This window comes from Oculina patagonica, chromosome 8 (assembly GCF_052425735.1).
Source record: "Oculina patagonica isolate OP01 chromosome 8, crgOcupat, whole genome shotgun sequence".
In the NCBI taxonomy this organism is placed as follows: Eukaryota; Metazoa; Cnidaria; class Anthozoa; order Scleractinia; family Oculinidae; genus Oculina; species Oculina patagonica.
In genome coordinates, this window is record NC_135765.1 from 11,150,231 (window position 1) to 11,172,240 (window position 22,010).

At 40.2% G+C, this 22,010-nt stretch overlaps 2 protein-coding genes and 2 pseudogenes across 2 annotated transcripts in view; 1 reads left to right on the plus strand and 3 right to left on the minus strand.

Annotated features, from left to right (window-relative positions):
• The window catches only part of LOC144662524 (uncharacterized), a 167,832-nt gene extending 146,802 nt beyond the window's left edge, over positions 1 to 21,030 (minus strand). Inside the window, exons 1-4 of the mRNA XM_078523346.1 lie at positions 20,604 to 21,030; positions 20,398 to 20,468; positions 19,530 to 19,584; positions 16,433 to 16,516 (exon numbers count right to left, since the gene is read on the minus strand). The gene's annotated coding sequence lies outside the window, so the exon portion shown is untranslated. The remainder of the gene's footprint in view (positions 1 to 16,432; positions 16,517 to 19,529; positions 19,585 to 20,397; positions 20,469 to 20,603) is intronic.
• On the minus strand, positions 242 to 356 carry LOC144664546 (5S ribosomal RNA; annotated as a pseudogene).
• On the plus strand, positions 483 to 580 carry LOC144664541 (5S ribosomal RNA; annotated as a pseudogene).
• LOC144662637 (uncharacterized) lies at positions 7,730 to 8,695 on the minus strand. Its single transcript, XM_078523499.1, has one exon. It carries the CDS (start codon positions 8,580 to 8,582, stop codon positions 8,064 to 8,066), a length of 519 nt encoding a protein of 172 aa, XP_078379625.1. The 5' UTR covers positions 8,583 to 8,695; the 3' UTR covers positions 7,730 to 8,063.
• Positions 21,031 to 22,010: the final 980 nt, after the last annotated feature.

The following is a 22,010-nucleotide window of genomic DNA, read 5'->3' on the forward strand; positions in this document are numbered from 1 at the left end:
TGTCGGTGTAGAAATACCAAGCGATTTTCCAACTTAAGGCCTCAACAATTGCCTCGGCAAAGTAGTACAAAATAGCTACAAAACACTTGAGCGTTCGGTGACGAAAGTCCGCCACCCATGTAACTTCCGGTGTGACACTTTAGTGGCGTGACAAAGGTGGCACGTGGTGTTGGTTTTCGCGCCAAAACGAACTCAGCGTTGGAAGCGACGAAGTTCTGACTGAGAAATTAAAAAAAAAAACGAAACCCACAACAAGGGGTTTCCAGATGGTCACCCATCCAAGTACTAACCCCGCCCAACAGGGCTTAACTTTGGCGATCAGACAAGAACCAGTGCTTTCCTTGTGGTATCAGTCCCAGACGAAGCAAAGACTGACAAGAGTCATGCAAATAAAGAACAGAAATACCTGGTTATAATGGATCTTTTGAACGATGATTTAACTGGACTAAGACTGTTATAAGCTGATTTACGCGCTCTTTCTGATACCACATGGAAAGCACCGGTTCTCATCCGATCGCCAAAGTTAAGCCCTGTTGGGCGGGGTTAGTACTTGGATGGGTGACCATCTGGAAACCCCTGGCCTTGTTGTGGATTTCCTTTTTATTAATATGTCAGTACAAACTCATTTAATTTCAGGCCCTTTCGTTTTCTTTCTAACGGCTTCGTTAGCGTACTTCAGCTTTATACGTTTCATTGTCTCGAGCGGGACGAGAACTCTGTAAAATAACGAAATCCTCCCTCGATCACTCGAGTATCCTTCGAAGGATTAAGAAGATATCTAAAGAACCCTTCGTTTATAGGGTATATTTACTGTTTACTGGTTTTCTACTGCTAGCAGCCGTTGTAAACACGTTGGCTTTTCTGTCACGGCAACGAATATCCACAAGTTAAAGTACCTGAATCATTCTTAGCGACATTCTTAGCCTTATTATCACCGTCTGAGAAAGTTGGCAATTATAATTTTCCTTTTGTTTGTTTGTTTTTGTTGCTGTTGATGCTTCTTTTTTTAATGTTTCACAATTCCGCGTTTTAGAATTTTCTGTCATTCCGCGTTTTAGGATATTCCGTCATTCCGCGTTTTAGGATATTCCGTCATTCCGCGTTTTAGGATATTCCGCCATTCCGCCGTGCCGTTCCGTCATTCCACTATTCCTCCATTCCGCCGAATAGGGTCACCCTTGTGAAGCGGTACATTCAATTAGCCTCAATTCGCATTTCCGAGCATGTGTTCAATATTTTCGTGCCGTTGTTGTTTATTGTTGTACAATGTTTATCTTAATTTTAGAGGAGCCTTTCCCGATTCCTGACGAAAATTTGGAGGCGAATTCTGACCATACGGATCACCCTTTTGCTACAAGTCAATCTGGTCGTACGCTTGAACAAGGATTGGAACGAGGCATCCACGTAACAGGTTCAGTCAAGTGGAAAATACCGTTCCTTTCGAAACACGAAAATTTCGGAAATACAAACCGGAATTTTTGGTTGAATGGATCGCGCCCCGGAAGTTATTCTTGATTTCAATTAGCCAATCAGGATAGAGTTTCATGTTGCCTTTTGTTTCCTGACCAATCAGAAAAAAAGTCCAGATTCTGGACTTTTTACAGACGACCCGACAAGTAATTGTATGAGGCGTTCATATTTTCGTTGACCCTTCCGCCGCGAGAAAAATAACGCCTGATCGCAGGTTATGTGCCACTTAGCCTGTGTACAGCCGTCCCGTTCCGCTCAAAAAAAAAATCGCTACGTGCCACTGTTTCGATATATAAAGGCTTACCCTAGGTTTACCAAATTTATCCTTGCAGCCAATTAACTGAAAACACTTCTCTTGATCATGTAACCGTTTTTTCAGATCGGTAGTATTGTGTGAGGATCTTGAAAAGTCCCTGAGTAGAATTTTGAAGAGGTAACATACTAACTTTATGCATAACCCTTTCAAAAGAATCTGTTTTTCTTTGTGACCCTTTGTTCTGAAATTGAATAAGGATGTAACAGGAAGTAAAGTAAGAAGTAAAAATAGGTATTTTTATTGGTATTTGACTTATTAGGTCTTCTTAGCGTAACCTAGTCTGAATTTCTGTAGGCGACCACAGAGGGATGTCTGAAATTCAGGCTAAGCGTAACCTGGCAATATTCTGGGAGAGGAGAAAATACTTAATTTGAGATGGACTACCATCCCACCAAGGGGCAGAAGCAAACCTGTGAAGAGTTTCTACTGAGGCCGGGATAGGCTCTGAAGGTTATGAAACTCTTGGTCCGTTATTGGAGTTTCCCTACGTCTGTCCTTGCAAGCTAAGGGACTGGTCATGAGGTACAGGAGGGGGTGGGCCAACATTTGTGTGCATGTAAACAGGGGTGGGTCAAGAAACATCATGCAATATATTGGGGGTGGGTTATGAACAATTATGCTTCAATTTTATTAGCTGCAGATATGTATACAAACAAAATCTAACACTTAAATTGGCAGTAATGTAGCTTGATAAATGACTTCGAATCTTTCTTCCTTGAATCAGGGAGTAGTTCTCCAAGCCTTGCTACCTTTACGTCAATTTGATTTATTCGCTCATCAATAAGTTTTCTTCTCCGAGCCATCCTAATGTTCAGCATGTCTTCTGCAGCTTCAAGAGCGTTTTGGCATTCTTCGGATGCTGAAATTGTCTTGCGCAAAAAGGTAACTGCTCTGACAGTATTGCCATCCGTTATCAGCTAACAAGCTCCTCTCTAGGGTCTGTAATTAAGTCCATGGATACAGAGAATTCGCTAGAAACGCATTAAAGGCAGTCGTGTTTGCAACTGCAAGCAGAGGAAACTTCCACAGCAGAGAAAACTTCCACAGCATGACTTCAGTATCGTTTCGTTTCGTGTTATGACCGGACACCAAGAAATCATTGATGGGAAACTACATCTTGTGAATGACACAGATCAAACTATAGTTAGAGAAGGATGCAGTAGTTTCAATAATAAACCATTTGGAGCAAGATTTTACCGACATCACAGTCGCCGGAGAACAGTTGTGGGAAGTAGGTCCTAGAATGCATCAACGAGCTGAAGTTGCCACCAGTCAAGACTGACATCCTTAAGAATACAGATGCAGGGCCTGGTGTGGGAAGCAACAATGTAGAAGTTACAAATAGGGATGCCGAGATGGCTAGAATCCTCAATTCTGATCGTGTGAATAGAATTCACAAAGCAAGAGTTGACAGTGGCCAGAACGAGGCAGAGAGATCGAATGCATGTATTGGTGAAGCACTGGTTGATGGTGGGGCCATGCAATGGAAGTTCCATGACGCACTTGATGGACTGACACAAGATGAAATTGCAGCACTCTCACTTGATGTTATCAAGAAACGCGATGAGCTGGCGATGGAACAAAATGCGTGGACCGTTGCCCAGAATGTGGCTGAAAGAATCAATAACGAGCCAGGTCCAGCTGGAAATTACATGCAATCATTTCTGACCCCACACAAGAATGCAACGTTTTTCTTCAACACAGAACAACTACGCCAGTTTGTTTCAGCACCATATTCAAAGAAGAAAGACGTAGCAGGATCTGCATACTTTAAGAAAATAAATACGTTTATGGAAGAACAAGTACAGATGGGAGCGCTTTACTTGGAATATATAAAAGGTGACTGCCAGAACACAAACAAAACCCTCTGGGGGTTTCTTGTGCTAAATTTTCCTGTTCAGCTCGAGGCTTAGAAAGAGTTCCAAGGCCAATGCCAGATCACAAAGCTCAACCAGAATTGTGTTACTTGCCCTTTGACAAGACCCCTACTGTTACTTCAAGTGGTTCGCGTGTCATGTTGAATACTTCATCTTCATTTTTTATTACCGAGCTTAAAAATTTACCATCTTTATTATTTACTACAAACTTGATGAATTCGACATTACTGATCCTAGCAGTATGCGGGACGCGTGTCACCTATCAACCTAGTAAAATGGCCCAGCTCACAACGAGTCTCTCGTAGCTCAGTTTTTCTTTGTCCCATGCTCGTGTCATGTTGAATACTTCATCTTCATTAAAAATGTTTTTGAACTGAAGCAGAAACAGTGTTTGCTTCCGGAAAAAAATTGTTTCCGCTACATATGCTTCCCGCTTGGCTAAACTGGAAACATTTGCCTCCGCAGCAATGTTTCCGCAACAATGTTTCCTAGTTTAGCCAGGCCTTAAGGTATCAGCCACCGTTAAAAGGTGCAGTTTTTCTAAATTTGAGATTTTGTGATGTTAAGATAAAGCTCTTCAAGGGCGTTCTTTTACAAAAAAGTTCACAAAAAAATCTTATTTCTGCGCGAAGTTATTGCGCGATAAAGTTTTTGCAAGGTTAATTATGTTAATTGCCCGTTGAGATGTCCTGTCAACGCGTCACGAAATCCCAGATCCATTGTTCACGCAAGAACATATTTGCAAGAACAAGCGGTAAGCGCCGAATGCGGGCAGTCGGTTTCCGCGCCAGCAAATGAAAGCCGATCGTAAATTCATGTTGAAGAACCGGTTGAAGATCTAGAAAGTGGTCACACTGAATAGAATAGAAGACGCGCTACTGTTCAATGGAAACAGACACGCATAAATATTGAAATAAAACGACAGTGACGGTGGATACAGCCTGCCTTGTGAAACATTTAGCCCGGCGATATCAATCAATGAAAATCAATAATCAATAAAATCAATAATAATCAATAATAATCAATAACAATTAATTGATTGGTATTGGAAATCAATAAAAATCAATGCCTAAAAGTTGAGTGAGTATTGATTTTTATTGATTATCATTGATTTTTATTGATTATGAAATTTGTTATTTATTTGCAATAAAATGCACTGTATGAACTAACAAACCATTCAGTAAACTTTATTTCCTGTGACAAATCAAATGTTTCAAGTGTAGCATTTTTACTGCAGTTTATCATTTTAAAAAGCGAACTAAAGCATTTGATTTTTTTGAAACAAGAACATGTTATTTACTGTTAATTTCTACTTTCTTCAGTCCCGGTGGGAATGCAAGGAAAAACGTGTGCAATTAATTCATCCTGGAGGCGTAAATATGCCCGTGATTTATGACGCACGTCCATGCTACTATGCACCATAAAGTTGCATAATCAGTTATTGATTATCTATGAAAATCAATAAAAATCAATAACAATTAAGACCATTTGGTGAGTGAGTATCGATTTTTATTGATTGGTAGAACCAATCAATAATAATCAATGGATTATTATTGATTTCTATTGATTATATTGATTGTAATCAATGATTGGTTTTCATTGATTGATATCGCCGGGAACATTTAGGGTTTACAATCGACGATATTTGTTGTGTGAAAATATGTAAGCCTTAAATCAAATTTATTCTTACCCAGCTAGAACTACTAGTCTCATTTCGGCAAGCCTGTTTTCTTTTGTGTTGACCGAACGTTATTTCGAGGCTTCACCTTCACTTTCAGCTGCAATCGCCGTTTGTTACCGGCTTTGTCGCGCTTTCGATGAATCAGCACCACCAAACTCGAAGCATGTCAAATTATATAACATAAATGCGGCTCCGTATGTGGAGCGAAAATTTTGAATTTTCTATAAACTGTATAAACCTCGATTTGTATCCGGTCAGAAGATAAAAATATATCGCCATGTTCCGCGTAAATGTTTTGCCTGCTGAATGTAACCTGTCAAGCATCTATTGTTAGAGAAGGATGACCCTTTCTGGTAAGCATCAACCTTGACGTTCCAGGCGTTATAATCCCATTATGGGTAAGACTCCGCAAAAAATATATTTCGCTTTTTTCTCGGAAAGAAAATTTCAACAAGTTGAACGTACGTTTTTAACTCCAAGTCGGCAGCCCCTGAACCGATTTGGCTGAAATTTGGCCAGCTTATTGCCAGATAGTTTTTCTCCGAAACCGTGTCTGCTATTTTTGTTTTCTTTTCTCGTTTTCGAATAATTTATATTTTTCCACAGGAAGTGGCGATGATTCGTCTCCCCTAACTTCATCTGCGCATTACAAAAGAACAAACGCACTTGTCAAAAATCTGAGACACGGTTTTTTAGAGAAAGGTGTTGAGAGGCAAACACGATGTTTTTCGTTTTCTTCCGCTTAACTTCGGCGGGCCCGGAGCTTGATTTACACAGACATATACTTTCGCAAAAACGTCTCAATTTTGCGTTTGTTTTAAGTTTTCGTCATTTTTAAAGGAATAATTCATAATCTGGAACTATTAAGCTTTCAGAAAATGTGTAGTTTGCAGGGGTTTGTATTAAAAACAAAAGCGCTGGAGCGATCCGGGCGCGGACGGTCCTGAAGGGTGGCTGATACCTTAACAGTCATATTAAGCTTTTTTGTTTAACTGAAACAGTAAAAATATAGCCCTTTGAACACTCAGAGCGCGTACGGGCGGTACGTCGCGAATCCTGCAATGAGCCACCGGATTGGTTCTGGTAGCGGGCGGAATTTTTGGATCTTGCACGCGGTCAACGAAATACTATCGGGATAACCTATCGCAAAATTATTAAAAGTACGAAGAAGAATTTAAAATTTCCGTGTAAAAAACTCACAATATTGCTTGGTTGCCGTTGTCAAGTGAATTGGAAAACAAGGCGTTGAATAAGGGACTTACGTAATATAAGGGTTTGTTGTAAATCAGCAAAATCGTTAAAAATATTCTGACGTACGGAAGCTATTTCAAAGTTGCTCTTCGAGGTGTTAATTTTGTACAAAAAACATAAAAATGTTTGTTGTAAATTAGAAAAATCACTAAAAATATTCTGAAATACGGTAGCTCCTTTCAAAGTTGTTCTCCGAGTTGTAGCTTGTATGCCACTCATGATAGTGAACTGAACTTACAATTTCCCTTTCTATTCTTGCTTAAGCTTGTTCTTTTTCTGCATTTTGAAGTTTTGTTTTGTTCTGAGACTTCTTATCATCTAAAAATGAAGTGCAAGGTCGACCAAGTTATCGACTTTGTACTCGTCTAGACTCCGAATAGTTGTTTTGATTTGGCTTATATGACGCGCATCGGACAAAAGGATGTTTTGAATTTCCAGAACTTCCCCCCTCCCCATTTACCGAATTTGAGCTTGATGAAGTCATGGAATGACTAGAGTGTATGGGGTGATAGGGTGAAGCTACCAGCCGCTTTGAATTGCTAACAAAAAATCGAACCTACAATGTACTTTGGGATGTCGCTCCCTCCATGTAAATCCAAAACTCCTTATACAATTTAGAACTGATCTTTATGCAATTGAACTAGCCGAAGAAATGTACATTGACAATATTCACTCTTACCAGTTCTGCAAAAGAGGGGAGCGCTTGGAACAGACAACAGAGACAACAATCACCTCTCGGGACTAACCCAACTAAAGTTTATTCCTTAGGTTAAAATCAAGTACAAGCATGAACGAATGTAACAAGATCCAAACAAAATTTACAAGCGATTCTACTTTATCACTCATTAATATGAGAACATCTCAAATGCTATATATATACGTTGTAAATATGCCAAAGGCTATTCTAGCGACTTTTGATTTTGTTACAACATTAAAAAAAACGTTAAAAGCTACTTTTACACTAACTCAGCAATGTTACAATATCGTAAAAAATGTTACCACAATGAAATAAAGAAATAAGTACACTAAATGAAAAAATAGGTTTTAATTATGAATCCCTTTGAAGATTCAAAGTAGAATTCGAGTAGTGCATAGAAGATATTAGAACACCGTGTCCCGACAAAGGCAACGCCCTGAACATATAATAACTTTATTTGTACACGGTGAAAGGTTAAAGCTACTAAGCTTGTGGGGCCGCGTACAACTTAAAATTTAAAAATACATGTAAAAGATATTAAAAATTACAAAAACGTTGTTTAGATAAAAATGTTGTCGACGTAGAATGTATGACAAAACCAGTCTGTTGTAAAAAAAAAACACCGAGAAATTTACAGGATTTACTTCATAACCAATTTTCACTAGGTACATTATTCGTTTTTGGTTGCAGTTTAAAACTGAATAAAAATACGGCTTTTAATTCAATGTAATAATAACTATTGACCTTAACAATAAATTAAACTACGCTTTATTACTCTAAATACAGTCTCAGCGTTGTGTTGACTTTCCTTGCCTCAGCAAGGGAAGCAGCGCCAGCGTCAGCAATTTTATTGCTACTCAAAGACAACACCATCAGTTTTGTGTTGACTTTAATTGCCTCAGCAAGTGAAGCAGCGCCAGCATCAGCAATGTTATTGCTATTCAAAGACAACACCGTCAGTGTTGTGTTGACTTTAACTGCCTCAGCAAGTGAAGCAGCGCCAGCATCAGCAATGTTATTGCTATCCAAATACAACGACGTCAGTGTTGTGTTGACTTTAATTGCATCAGCAAGTGAAGCAGCGCTAGCATCAGCAATGTTATTGCTATTCAACTCCAACAACCATAGTGTTGTGGTGACTTTAATTGCCTCAGCAAGTGAAGCAGCGCCAGCATCAGCAATGTTATTGCTATTCAAATACAACAACGCCAGTGTTGTGTTGACTTTAATTGCATCAGCAAGTGAAGCAGCGCCAGCATCAGCAATGTAATTGCTACTCAAAGACAACATCGTCAGTGTTGTGTTGACTTTAATTGCATCAGCAAGTGAAGCAGCGCCAGCTATGCATCAGCAATGTTATTGCTATTCAACTCCAACGACCATAGTGTTGTGTTGACTTTAATTGCCTCAGCAAGTGAAGCAGCGCCAGCATCAGCAATGTTATTGCTACTCAAAGACAACCTCGTCAGTGTTGTGTTGACTTTAATTGCATCAGCAAGTGAAGCAGCGCCAGCATCAGCAATGTTATTGCTACTCAAAGACAACAACGCCAGTGTTGTGTTGACTTTCATTGCCTCAGCAAGTGACGCAGCGCCAGCATCAGCAATGTTATTGCTACTCAAAGACAACATCGTCAGTGTTGTGTTGACTTTAATTGCATCAGCAAGTGAAGCAGCGCCAGCATCAGCAATGTTATTGCTACTCAAAGACAACATCGTCAGTGCTGTGTTGACTTTAATTGCATCAGCAAGTGAAGCAGCGCCAGCATCAGCAATGTTAGTGCTTTTCAAAGACAACGACGCCAGTGTTGTGTTGACTTTAATTGCATCAGCAAGTGAAGCAGCGCCAGTATCAGTAATGTTATTGCTATCCAAATACAACGACGTTAGTGTTGTGCTGACTTTAATTGCATCAGCAAGTGAAGCAGCACCAGCATCACCAATGTTGCCAAGCAAAATTAACTTTTTCAGTGTGGTGTTGACTTTAATTGCTTCAGCAAGGGGAGCAGCATGAGCCCATCCAAGGCTGGTAGCAATATCTTGAAGTTTAAGACACGAACCAAAAACTTGTGCTAGTGTCACAACAACATCACTGTTTGCTCTTTTACATTCCGTTATGCAAGCCAGTGCAACATCCACACTATATTTGCCATGATTGTTCACTTGTGTTGTTATACTCGCCATAAGAGCCACTGCTGCTTCTTTACATTGCGTTGATACAATGCCGCAAGAAAACGAAAGCACGTGTTTTAGCTCATTGAAATATCTGATGTCGGAAACTAAGTGGTCGGGAGTAATTTCTTCATTAAGAAGCTGGCAACTAAGATAAAAGCCAGCGAAGAATTCTTGGAAACTCTTGTGTAGAAACGCGTAACGTCGACACGGTCTTAGTTTGCTACCACCGGGCTGCATTGACAAAAATCCGAATCCAGGTAATTCACTTTTATGATCTGCAAACTCGCTTTCTTCGAAATCTAAGTTTTCTTCATGTAAACCATTCAACGCTATCCAGCCAAGGTGTTTTAATTGGGTTTTGTATACTTCAGTTAGTTTCTCGCTGGTTTCTGATAATCCTTTCTTTTTTCTGTATCTTCTCAGAACACACTCTGTTATTTCTAGGTACAGTTCAGTTCTACTTTCTGGAAAAATGCCTTGAAATTCGTCACACAGAAGGCAAAGAAGTGCCGTGTTTAGAGGATTTGCCGCCATTTCTCTTAGGATTTTATCGTTCTTCAGCTTGAGCAAGAGCTTTTCAGCCAACGACTCCATGCTTTTGAAGTACTTGCAGATGAACTCTTTTACATCTTCTTCGGTAAATCCTTCGATCTCCAATAGGTTGTCACAGTATTTTCTTACCTTCATTCCAGCCTCGTGCCGTGCTGTAACAATTAAGTGGCACTTTGGAAGCACTCGTCCTTGAATTATTTCTGAATACATTGGCAGTTTACTCGAGGGTAGCTCATCCAATCCATCGAGCACCAGCAAAACGTTTGACTGATTGTGGCGAATAAAGTTGAAGAATTTTTTTCTAAAGCCTTTTTCAATGTCTAGGGGTAGAAGTTGGTCATCAATGGCCTCCCAAAGGTCAGACTTGATATCACGACATTTTAACAACAACACGGTTTCAAATCTTGGAAAGCAACTCTCTGCTTCTTGCTTTCCTGTAGCCCAGTCATAAACGAGCTTTTTGCAGTAAGTCGTTTTTCCCATACCAGGCTTCCCCTCAATTATCACTGTTCTTGGCTGCGAACATTCTTCATGCGGTTTGAAGATAGCAGACATGTTGACGATTTCGTCGGTTGCTGTTCCTCTTGTTTTCTTCCTGTTGATCATTTTCAGTCTGGTAAAAATATCATTTAGATGAAAGTGAAACTCCTCGCACCAAGGAAATGGTGACAGCCACCCTTCACGGGATTTGTAGAGTTGGCGAATTCCCTCAATAAGCTCAGATGGATCAAAAGGATCTAGAAATACATTTTTATATAATTAATACAATTTTTAAATGAAGGAGCTTGTGGCTCAACATTAATGCCCTTAAATCATGATTGTATTTTGACTGCGTCTCTTCTATTTGGTTTCAGTACGTCTGACCTCCGAGCGCGGGCAAGTAAAATTGCTGAAAACACAAACCAACACTATTCAAAAACCACTTTCACTAAAGTTTTTGTTGAATAGATCGTTCTCTGGGTTATGTTTAAACAATTAGACGCCTCGCTCTCGGTTTCTATCGACACTGTATAGTTGACGCGGGGCTTCGCCTCTTTCCAACAATCAATTAGATTTAAACCTCGAGCTTGCCGTCTTATTGATTGTATCTCGACGCAATTACAGCAAGAAACCAGAAGTGTTGCCACTTTTAATTTATTCACACATCCTTTCGCACAGTGATTATCCTAACAGCTTACAGCTGAATTTTGATTGATTTCATACGTATGTGAATAAGTTAATGATATTGGGAGGCACACTGGCCTAATGTTGAGCTACAGTTCATCGGACTCCGGATCAGGCAGTCCTGGTTTGATCCCTGGCCAAGGTCACTGTGTTGCTGTAATGCTAGATCTACGTATACGTCTTCCCAGGTAAATACGGCCAATGTGCATCTCGCCATATTCACATGCTTTTTTTATTCAAGATCAGAAACTAACGGCACTTTCGTCGTGGCAACCTGTACACCTTTTTTAACAAATAGACGCCCGCAGTACAGGAATAGATATTGATAAGACCGCGTAATTAGGAAATTAAATACTTCTTTGTTTTAAATGTGTTTAAGTGCCGGCAGTTGGCAATACAGCCGATACACCAAATCCCCTGGTTTGGATTTTCGCCCTTTTAAAAGAAATTTGCGAGGGTTCCCACGGGGCAAAGACAATTCTTGACTCCGGTGGTATTTAATCGGTAGATCTAGGTCATCTAGATCTTATCTGTAGGTCGTGGGTTCAAATCCCACCGGGGTCAAGAACTTACTTTGACCCGTGGGAAACCTTCAAAATTTCCTTTAAATGATGAAAATTCAAGGGGATTTGGTGTATCGACAGTATTGCCTCCTACTGGCAGCTCAATACATTTAAAATATATATTTAATTTAGTGCAGTATAAGAAGTCGGTTTTACTTAATAAGCCATCTTCCTCGGTCAAAAATAATGCACAATTTTTGACGGTGTTAAAGCAAGGTAGTACTGACCTTTTTCCTCGCTTTCTTCTCTTGACATGCTCAACTTTTCCAACCTTTCATTCATGGTTAACATTTCACTTTTAATCTGCTGGAGCTTGTCTCTGATGTTGTCTGGGGATCAAAAATTTGCATCACTTTTAGTTAAATCTAAAACTACAAAGTGATTTATAAAACGTTCTGTGGTTTAATCTTTAACTTCTATTAGGAACTACGCTTGCAACGGTTTGCAAATTACCACACAAATATTTGTCAGGAATTTAGTTGGCTGTTCTACCAAGGCAACTGTCATGTTTGTTTAGTTACCTTCGATATTTTTCCTTAAATGAAACACAAATAAATAAAACGCTACTACTGCTTCTGGAATAAACCTTAAAAAACACCATTTACAAAGTCTTGAGTTGACTGTTTTATTTGATGTCTGTTTGTTAATTTGGGAACTTACCTTCCTTTGTTCCTTGTCGTGATGCCGTCAAAGCGTCCAGCTTGCCACTAATGTTTCCTATTTCACTTTTCATCTTGTTAAACTCATTTTGGACTCGTCCTGATGATTGGAAACGTTTATCGCTCTTCAGTTTAAGGACCAAAAACGTTAAGACCATCAATCTTGTTTGCATACAGAGTTTTCATATTTCATTTTATTTTATGATCTCATGGTAAATCTAAATGTACACATGATCAACAAAATATTCAGCTATGAAAAAACTCCCTAACAGCATGTATTTTTTCTATCACCTAACGTCTTTTATTCTCCCTGAATACACCGCACCATCAACGTCCATACATAATTCAGTACCAAATCACCATCAAGAAATGGGATTTTTAAAACTGTAGTCGATTTCCTCTACAATCTTAAAAAGCATAAAAATAAACTTAATAGAAGCCATGAGCGAAGCGAGTGTTTTGACTGTTAAGATTAATTTATTTTGTTACAACATTTGTATGGTCTGTTTACCAATTAGACCACAAAGGACAGCGGGTCAATTGTGGACTGAAGAAAACGAGGACAAGAAATTTTATTCTTTTAAAATAAACCTATGAAGAATAGCAGTCAGAAACCTACAATGTTATTTTCACCTTGCAAGCGTCGAGAGGTCACTGTGAGGGTGCTTCCGACAATAGTCATGTCGTTTAATTTGGTCGATTTGTTTTCTACAATAACGTTAAGGCCCTGTCCACATTGATCAGGATAAATTATAAACGGAGAAATTTGAAAACGCCGTGTAAAATGTTTTCCGTCCACATTTATCCGGATAAACTTGAAACCGGTACGTTTCATCGCACCCATCGTTGCAATACATACACAGAGGTATTGTTAAGCTAATTAAATGTTTTCTTTTACAGAGATCACATGACTGTTTGACGTCAGCGCCGTTTTCGCCGTCCACACTAGTACGTGTTCAATTTTCTTCATTTTGGAGAGCGTTTTTGAAAAGCTCCATTTTCGGTGACCGAAAACGCCGTTTTTTTTTTCAGTGTGGACGGTTGGCCTATCCCGCGAAAAAAAAAAGCGTTTTCAAATTTACCCGGGTTAGTCAATGTGAATCGCACGTGCGTAACAGGTAACGTCATATTTAGGATGTTTGCTCTAGCTCTTGACCAATGAGCGCGCGAGAACAACGACAGTTAATGTAAACTTGTGTTTATCTTTGTTTAGTCTCTTCTTTGACTGACCTTCATCTTTTTTCTCCTCTAATAAAGCCGTCAGGGTGTCTAGCCTCTCTTTCATCTCTTTCATTCCACTTTTCGTCTGCTCTGACGAGTCTCTGATGAATTCTGAAGGTTAAAATACACTTTTAGTTTTAACTCATTTAGACATGAAAATATGAATTTATTCACTCGTGTTTTGCTTCTTTGGTTTTTCCTTTACATTTTACTGTACACAAATGCGGCACAAATGTCCCGTGTGTATGTCAAAAATACTATACTTGAAGAACGCACTTCTCTTCGCTCTAGAATCTGGACACTTCACGCAAACATTTTGGTGAAGGCTTTTTATATTTTTCCTCTCACACAAAGGTATTCTCTTTAACGATGTGAAGATGCAAAGAAAGGCAGTTAAATACTGCAGAAATATTGGAGACACGTTTGAAACTGAGACCTTCTGCATCCAAAATTTATTTGTTTACCTGTTTCAGGATCTCTCTCGTTTTCTCCACAATCTAATGTCCTACCCCGACAGACTATGCACTCATTTATTACAGGACTGCTTTAAATCGTCGCTGCGGTTGACACTTGTTTCTAATAATGCTTATTATTGCCACGTGACCCAACGGAATACCGTAAAATTCCGGTTATAAGCCCCCCCCCCACTTATAAGCCCCCCCGGTTATAAGCCCATCTACCTGGAAACAAAAAAATACATCCGATTATAAGCCCCCCCCGGATATAAGCCCCCCTCTACCGGATGGCAGTACTGAACAGGGCTAAATGTTGCTTTTTGTGCGTTTTTAACTTAAAAACGTATTTTGATCAACACTCCCGAGGCTCGTTTCGAAACGTTTTTTTCATTCCGCTTATAAGCCCTCCCAGATATAAGCCCCTCCGCTTATAAGCCCACCAAAAAACCCTTACGAAGTTGTATAAGCCCAGGGCTTATAACCGGAATTCTACGGTAGGTCATCTCTTTACCATATCATAGATTTGCTGTTCATTGTACTTTGTAGTAGCCGTGTAACGCTGAGTATCGTTTGCAACTATACCACTTCCTCCACCGCACTAAAATATATCTCATTTACTATTGGGTACAACGTTTGCAAGCAACAATTTCTGGAAATATTTGTGCTATAATCTCCTAAGCGGACGTCTTTGAGCTCGTCGAAAAATCTTGTGTCTCGTGGGGAGGAATGCGTGACGCCTCCAAAGGACGTCTGTGTAGAAGGCTAATTTGTGCCAAGAGTAAGGTTTTATCTATTAAGGAATCCAGCAGCACATCATTATCATTCAAAAACTTTGTTGCCGTGGATTAGGATTATTGGAACGTTGTCACAGCATGACAATTTGTTTTCGCTTTGTGTATCCAACTGAAAAAGTATCGGAATATTCTTCATGTTACCTTCGATCTCTTCAAGTTTGTCCTTGATGCTGTCATCATCTTTCTTCCATTGTTTCATGAGTTCACGATAATGTTCCTCGATGTCAGGATCCATACAATCGTGTTCAAGATTGTCGATGTATGCTTTATAACTTGGTCCTCCCAATCTTACCAGAGCCTCTCGGATTTCCGGCCAGTAAGCGTTAAAACTTGTATCATCAACAGAGGCTTGACTGGCATGGCCGTATACAGTGTTTCTGTAATACTTCACTCGGGCGATGTCATCCGCAATGCTTGTGTCTGCAGGTGCAGGAAGACTGTCCCAGCCAAAGACAGGAGGTATCAAACCACATATATTTCTAAGCAGCACCGTTAGAAGGGTGATATCAAAGCTGGCTGATGACACAGATGAAGGGACAGCAGGGTACAGCTTTCCCCATTGTGTAGGATTAAGGACCTTCCTTCTCCCTCTATAAAGTGATTGCAGAGTAGCATAATGCACAGAATGACTGGATAAAACTGCATGTAGAGTCGCTGGTGGATGTATTTTATCAAATGTATCTCTCAGGGCCTGGGATCCCACATCCACCAAGAGACGGCACAGCCGGGCATAGTTGGTCGTGTCTTTGGTGGACGAAAATGGTGATGGAGCAGTAGCCATGCATGGGATGGTCACCAAAAACACCTGCAAACAATGTTTTATTGCGTTGTTATATTAAACCAAAAAGTAACTGCTGACACAATAACATGTAAACTAAACAGACCTATCGAAAAAATAAAATTAAAACGTGTCGAGACGTTGCACACAAAGTACTTGTCTCTTGTTGATTCCTTTAGCACCAGTTAAGCCTATATGTAGATATGATACTGCCATTATTAACAAAGACACAACAGTCACAATCTAACTATAGTGAAATAATGGTGAACGGCTCTCGTGAATTGAGATAGATAGTGCTGTTTTTGTCTAAACAGTGCTTCGGCCTCTAACGAAATCATCCCCGTAAGCAGCCAGCTCCAGTTACGGATAGTTCTTCCGCTATCCTGGAATGGCCGCCTACGGAATTCTCCACTGCATTGCATTGCTTAAAACAATGATTCGATGCTTTCCTTCAAGTTACACGTCAAATCATGTACACCGTTACAACTTTAAGTTCCAAGGGAATTTTAAGGCCACCGAAAATGCGCATGCCAAATTGCTTTTTTCATTTCCCAAACAAGCTGAAATTATTCAGCTTTTTACAGGCACTAATAAGATGCAAACTCTTTATGAGAGGCATTACAGTGTCCTGAGTGAGGAAAGTTCACCAAAACCCTCATAATGCTGTCAAATACGAAGTAATGTGAAAATTACCAATAACATTATAGTCAAAAATCAGTTAATTTTTCATTAAACCAAAGCTGTCTGGGCATAATTACGTATGAGGCAGATACGTCTTACCCTATAGGAAATTTTTCATTAGACGTTTTCAACCATCATGGAATAACAGTCATAAAACTGTGTAAAGTCCAGAGGTGTTTTAACCTGAAATGAAGAAAAACCAAAGTGTGAGACAAGACTCCAATGTACAATGTACAACAATAAGCTATTAGGGAAGGGAAGAATTAAACTGATCAGCACCTGCATTAACTGTACCACCAGGACCAACTCACTGCCAACGATTACCACCACTACTGTCACTACTGCCTGGCACCACCAGCATTATCGCTATCAACTAACCACAATCTGCATTATCACCACCGTCAGCATTACAATATTTTGCACCGCCAGCATCACCATCTTTTGCACCTTCACTCCAACATCCATCTGCAGGACAATTAACCAGCAGCCACAGCACCAGCACACAACCACTGCAATCAACACAACCACTACCACAAGCACTAGTAATACAAGCTACTTCAAACACGGCATCGCCATGTTAGTTGCCATCACTGAGCACTAGCACCACCAACAGACCACCATTAACACCACCAGCATCACTATCCCCACGACCACCACTACTACGACTACTACCAGCACCTGCACCACCGTTACCACAAACTACCACTAGTTCCACCTGTACTATAATCCGCGCAACCTCCACAATCAACACTACCTTAGCCAGCACCACCAATACTGCAAGATTATAATTACCAACATTGCTCTATAATTATCACCACCACCTGCACCATCACCAGTACCACTACCAGTAAAGCCAGTATCGCCACTTCCACCACCACGACTACAAGGGCCACCACTTCATCAATCAGGGGCACCCATCCAGAATATAGTTCAAAACCACTTAAAGATAGCACCGTTGAACGTATTTTAGTATTTAAACGGTAGATACATGTATAGGCATATTTTTATCCCCTAAAATTTTTTTATCTGTTTGGATTTCCTAGCTGAAAGTCTAGTGATCCGAAAGTTATAGGGATCAAAACTTACCTTTTCGAAAAAATTCCAGCCAGGGAAAGGCTCCCGAAAATTCTAGGTGACATTTTTAGAGTAAAAATCCGTTAAAAATGAACAATTATACCATTTTTTAGATATTTTAACGAAATATTCCGTTGGGTGCCCCTGATCAATACCAAAAGCACCATCAATGTCATGAGTACCATAAAAAGCGTCATTACAACCTTATCCCCAGTGTCCCCCTTCTTCCCAAAGATGGTTGGCGTCATTGCCAACCACAGTCCATTATCACCAATATCACCAGCTTCACTGCCACATGAAATATCAAAACAACCACAATTAACCTCTAGCACAGCCAATGCCACCAGCTTAACTACAACCTGCCTCATCATCTCAGTCTACCACTTGCACCTCCAATACCTCCAGCTTCACTGCTCCTTGCACCATTACCACCACAATCTACAACTTGCACCACCAATGCTACCAGCTCCACAGCCGTTTGCAGTTTGCACACCACAATCTTCAACTGACACCTCCAGCAGCTCGATCCACAGCTTTTTGCACCACCACCACAATCACCTCTAGCAGTACAAGTACCACTAGTTCTACTGACATCACCATCTCCATCACTACAACATACCACTAGGATCACCAGAGGGTCTCAATGGGGTGGTGGCTTTTAGGGTTAACGGTTAAAATTTTGGCTTTTTTACGGCTAACGGTTAATTTATTTCCATAACGGTTAACAGAAGTTAAAAGTTAATTTTCATTGTTTTAACAAGTTAAAAATTAATTTCCATTAATGAAAAACATATTTTAGGTCTCAGGGCCATTCTGGGACGATGAAGTGAACTAGTTTGGTTTATTAATAATTACTGACCGATTTTTTACGGTTAACATATTTTACGGCTAACAGTTAAATTTTTCCATTTTTTACGCCTAACGGCTAACTTTTTGGCCGTTTTACGGCTAACGGTTAACCCCATTGAGACCCTCTCACCAATGCGAACTGCTTCACTGCCACCTGCATCTCCACAACCACACCCTACTATTAACATCAATACCTTCAGCCTCATAGCCAAATGCATCACTACTACCACAATCTGTAATTAAATACTAATAACAAGTTTCATTGTCACCCACAAGCACCACCAATATGCTACCAGCTTCGTTGCCACCAACACCACAATCTACCACTATATACAACAATACCACCAGCTTCACTTCCATCTGCACCACACCCTACTATTAACATCAATACCTTCAGCCTCAAAGCCACATGCATCACTACTACCACAATCTGTAGTTAAATACTAATAACAAGTTTCACTGTCACCCACAAGCACCACCAATATGCTACCAGCTTCGTTGCCACCAACACCACAATCTACCACTATATACAACAATACCACCAGCTTCACTGCCACCTACACCACACCCTACTATTAACATCAATACCTTCAGCCTCAAAGCCACATGCATCACTACTACCACAATCTGTAGTTAAATACTAATAACAAGTTTCACTGTCACCCACAAGCACCACCAATATGCTACCAGCTTCGTTGCCACCTACACCACCACTATAAACACCACAATCTACCACTATATACAACAAAACCACCAACTCCACTGCCTCCTGCACCATCATATCAACAATCTACCACTGGCACCATCAACACCACCAGTTTCATTGTCGCCTGCTTCACCACAACCACTAACACTACAAGTATCACCGGCTTCACTGCCACCTGCACCAACACAGCAACAACAATCTACCACTAGCACTGTCAATACCACCAATGCCACCTGCATTACAATCCGTTCCAAATCAAGCCACTGAAATATCACCAAAGCCATGCAGCCCTGCTTCAATGCCACCTCCACCACCATCACTAGAATCCGCCACAAAACAATGCACCAATAGTAAGGGGGCTTATACTTTTACAGTACTTACTTCATGTAAGATTTCCCCTCAAAACCAATGAGAAACAGAACTATGTCCCAGGAGCAAAGTAACAAATAATTTTTGAAACGAACAACACTGAAAGTGTGAGTCATATGGTCAAACATTGCACACAGTCAGGTGGAGAATTGGGGAGGGAATTAAGGCAAATATATATTGTTTTTTAATATTTCATACCTTTTGTAATTATTCCTGGATGTTGCCTGTCATCCTCCGAAAAATACATGTAGACCTGTAGGTGAACAACAACCAAAGGAACAAAACATTTTTAAGTGGCAAGAGACGGGGGAGGAGGGGGCGGGGGGAGGTACAGGGTTTGACATAAACACGATCTGTAGCATCGCTCACTCCAAGGTCTTTACAAAATGTATCAATAACATACTTCAGTGAAGCTCATTAACTAAGTTTCCTCACCAAACGACTTGAGTTTTCCTTCATTTATTTTGTTTCGTTTTAATGAAACATTAAAGGAATCTGCTTATTGAAAGCTACGCAAATAACAATATTGGTGATAAACCACAACATAACAATTGGTCATGATCACTTTAATCGCGTATTTAACTTTATAGTGTTGTGCTGCATATATATATTATATAATTAGTGAAATGCAAATTCAGTTGATATAAAACACTGGCCAGTTTGAAAATTATATTCCAGTGCACGATATTTGACGCGGTTGATACTATGCATCTTTTAGAATTAGATTTAGGTTTTGAAACGCAAGACATAATGAAACTTGTTAGACAAATCTACAGCTCCTACGCAAAAGCGTTCCTTCCTTCAGAAAGCATTTCCGCTTTGAAAATGCTTGAGAACTTTGTTTCACTTTCAATATGTTAAAATACTCTTCTGCTTTCAGACTAGTTAATAACATTTTCTTGCCGTCTATGCTCATGATAAGGCACAACTAAGATACGATACATCAATAATGAGATCAAATCTATCCGCAGCAAAATAACTTCAAGGACAGATTTTGCTTAGCGCGCGATGCCAAGCAACAATGTGCTTACGTTTCATAACTTACTATTACACGCGTCTTCCTTACCTTTTTGCTGATTGTGAAAGTTCCTTTCGATTGAAAACGCTGAACTGTGGTCCTCAAAGGCGGATGTATTGCTGCATAAAACGAACAACTTTCGTTGGTTCGAGATACAAATGTTCACACAAAGAACAACTTATCGAACATGTCGTCTAGGCAAGGTATATGAAGTCACGCGAAGTCTGTAATTAATTCCAAGTTCTTTTCCTCACCTGTGTTGTCAGTAACATAAACGTATCTTGTAATCTTTTTCTTCTGTGAAGGTTTATGGAACTTCAGCGATATGTTTTAGTTTGCTGGAACGCTGAAAAGCCACTCCCCGGGCGAACTGAAGGTGTTTACTGCAAATTTACAATCACTTTTGATCACGAGATCAAACGCACTCATCCGGAATGAAACGAAACAATTCCAGACGTCACGCCAAATTAACTCCGAAACTTCTTTTCACTAAAATGCAAAATCTGTAAAATGCTTGCGGAGTTACAGACAGACACTGACAACGCGTTTATTTTCACCAGAGAGACAGAACGTATGAAGCACGGGGATTGAAGAGAAAGGCTAGTGCATCCACTGTCCTGTTGACAGGTGAGGTCGCGTTTCTGCCGGCTGGCTTTGGGGGGGGGGGGGGGGGTGGTGGGAGGGGGATCCCATATAAAAGAAACAGCGATGCTCGTCGTCTCGCTCAGGGTGTCCCGGGCAAAACGCCGATATTTTTAACCGTCAATAGTGATCTCGCATTGCACGAGAAGTAATACGAATTATTTTTAGCAGTTTGTTACCGTTTAGGTGTCAGAAAAGCTTGAGCCAGGCCCAGACTGATCACCTTTTGGGGTTTAAGACGGGTATCTCCGTCTGTTTCATATGGGATTCCCCCAGGGGGGAAGGGGGGCAAAGCGCTGTGTCAACTATCAAAAGTCGACAGGAAACAAGAGCAAACTGTCTAGTTGTTTTAGCAGAGCAACAAAACGTCCAAAGAGAGTATTTTATATATAGTTTTGGTTTGTAATTCCACCGATTTTAGTTGCAAATGCTCCAATGGCAGTCTATCGAAAATAAGACCACCCTTGTGTAGCCAATGAGATTATGAGTTTGCCTTATTTTATAATGGATGATTAAAGGATTAATGATTAAAAGAACTAGCAATGAACATGAGAACCTCATTCCCCCCTCCTCTGGAAAAAAATACTTACTTTTATGTCCACATGTAAAATCAGAGTGACTAAAAGTAATTTAACAGTTGAAAAGCAATGTTTTGATCATATTGCTTACAGCACTTTATGCGTATAGCTCGATAGAACAACATCCATTCATCCCACCCCAGGCGTTTAGCCAGGCGGGAGTCCAGGCGTCCTATGGACGGCCACTCTTCAGGGAAAATTAATATGAATAACGGTATACAGAGGGTTTTTTTTAGCAAATTTGGAAATCTTCAGATACCTTTGTACTCATAACTGCAGAAAAACACCTCTCTCCTCAGGCCCTCCTATGGGGATAAAGTCAAGCCTTATAAAAATTTGGGCTCATCACTGCTACACCTGCCTCATCCCCAGGCACCGATTGGCCGGATGTTGAGACGGTAAGGCGGGAAAACAGGGAGCACTGGGGTTGATGGTCAAGCG

Bases quoted from the DNA above. Each gene is read 5' to 3' on its own strand.
- LOC144662637 (XM_078523499.1), bottom strand. From the start codon at position 8,582: ATGTTGTCTTTGAGTAGCAATTACATTGCTGATGCTGGCGCTGCTTCA.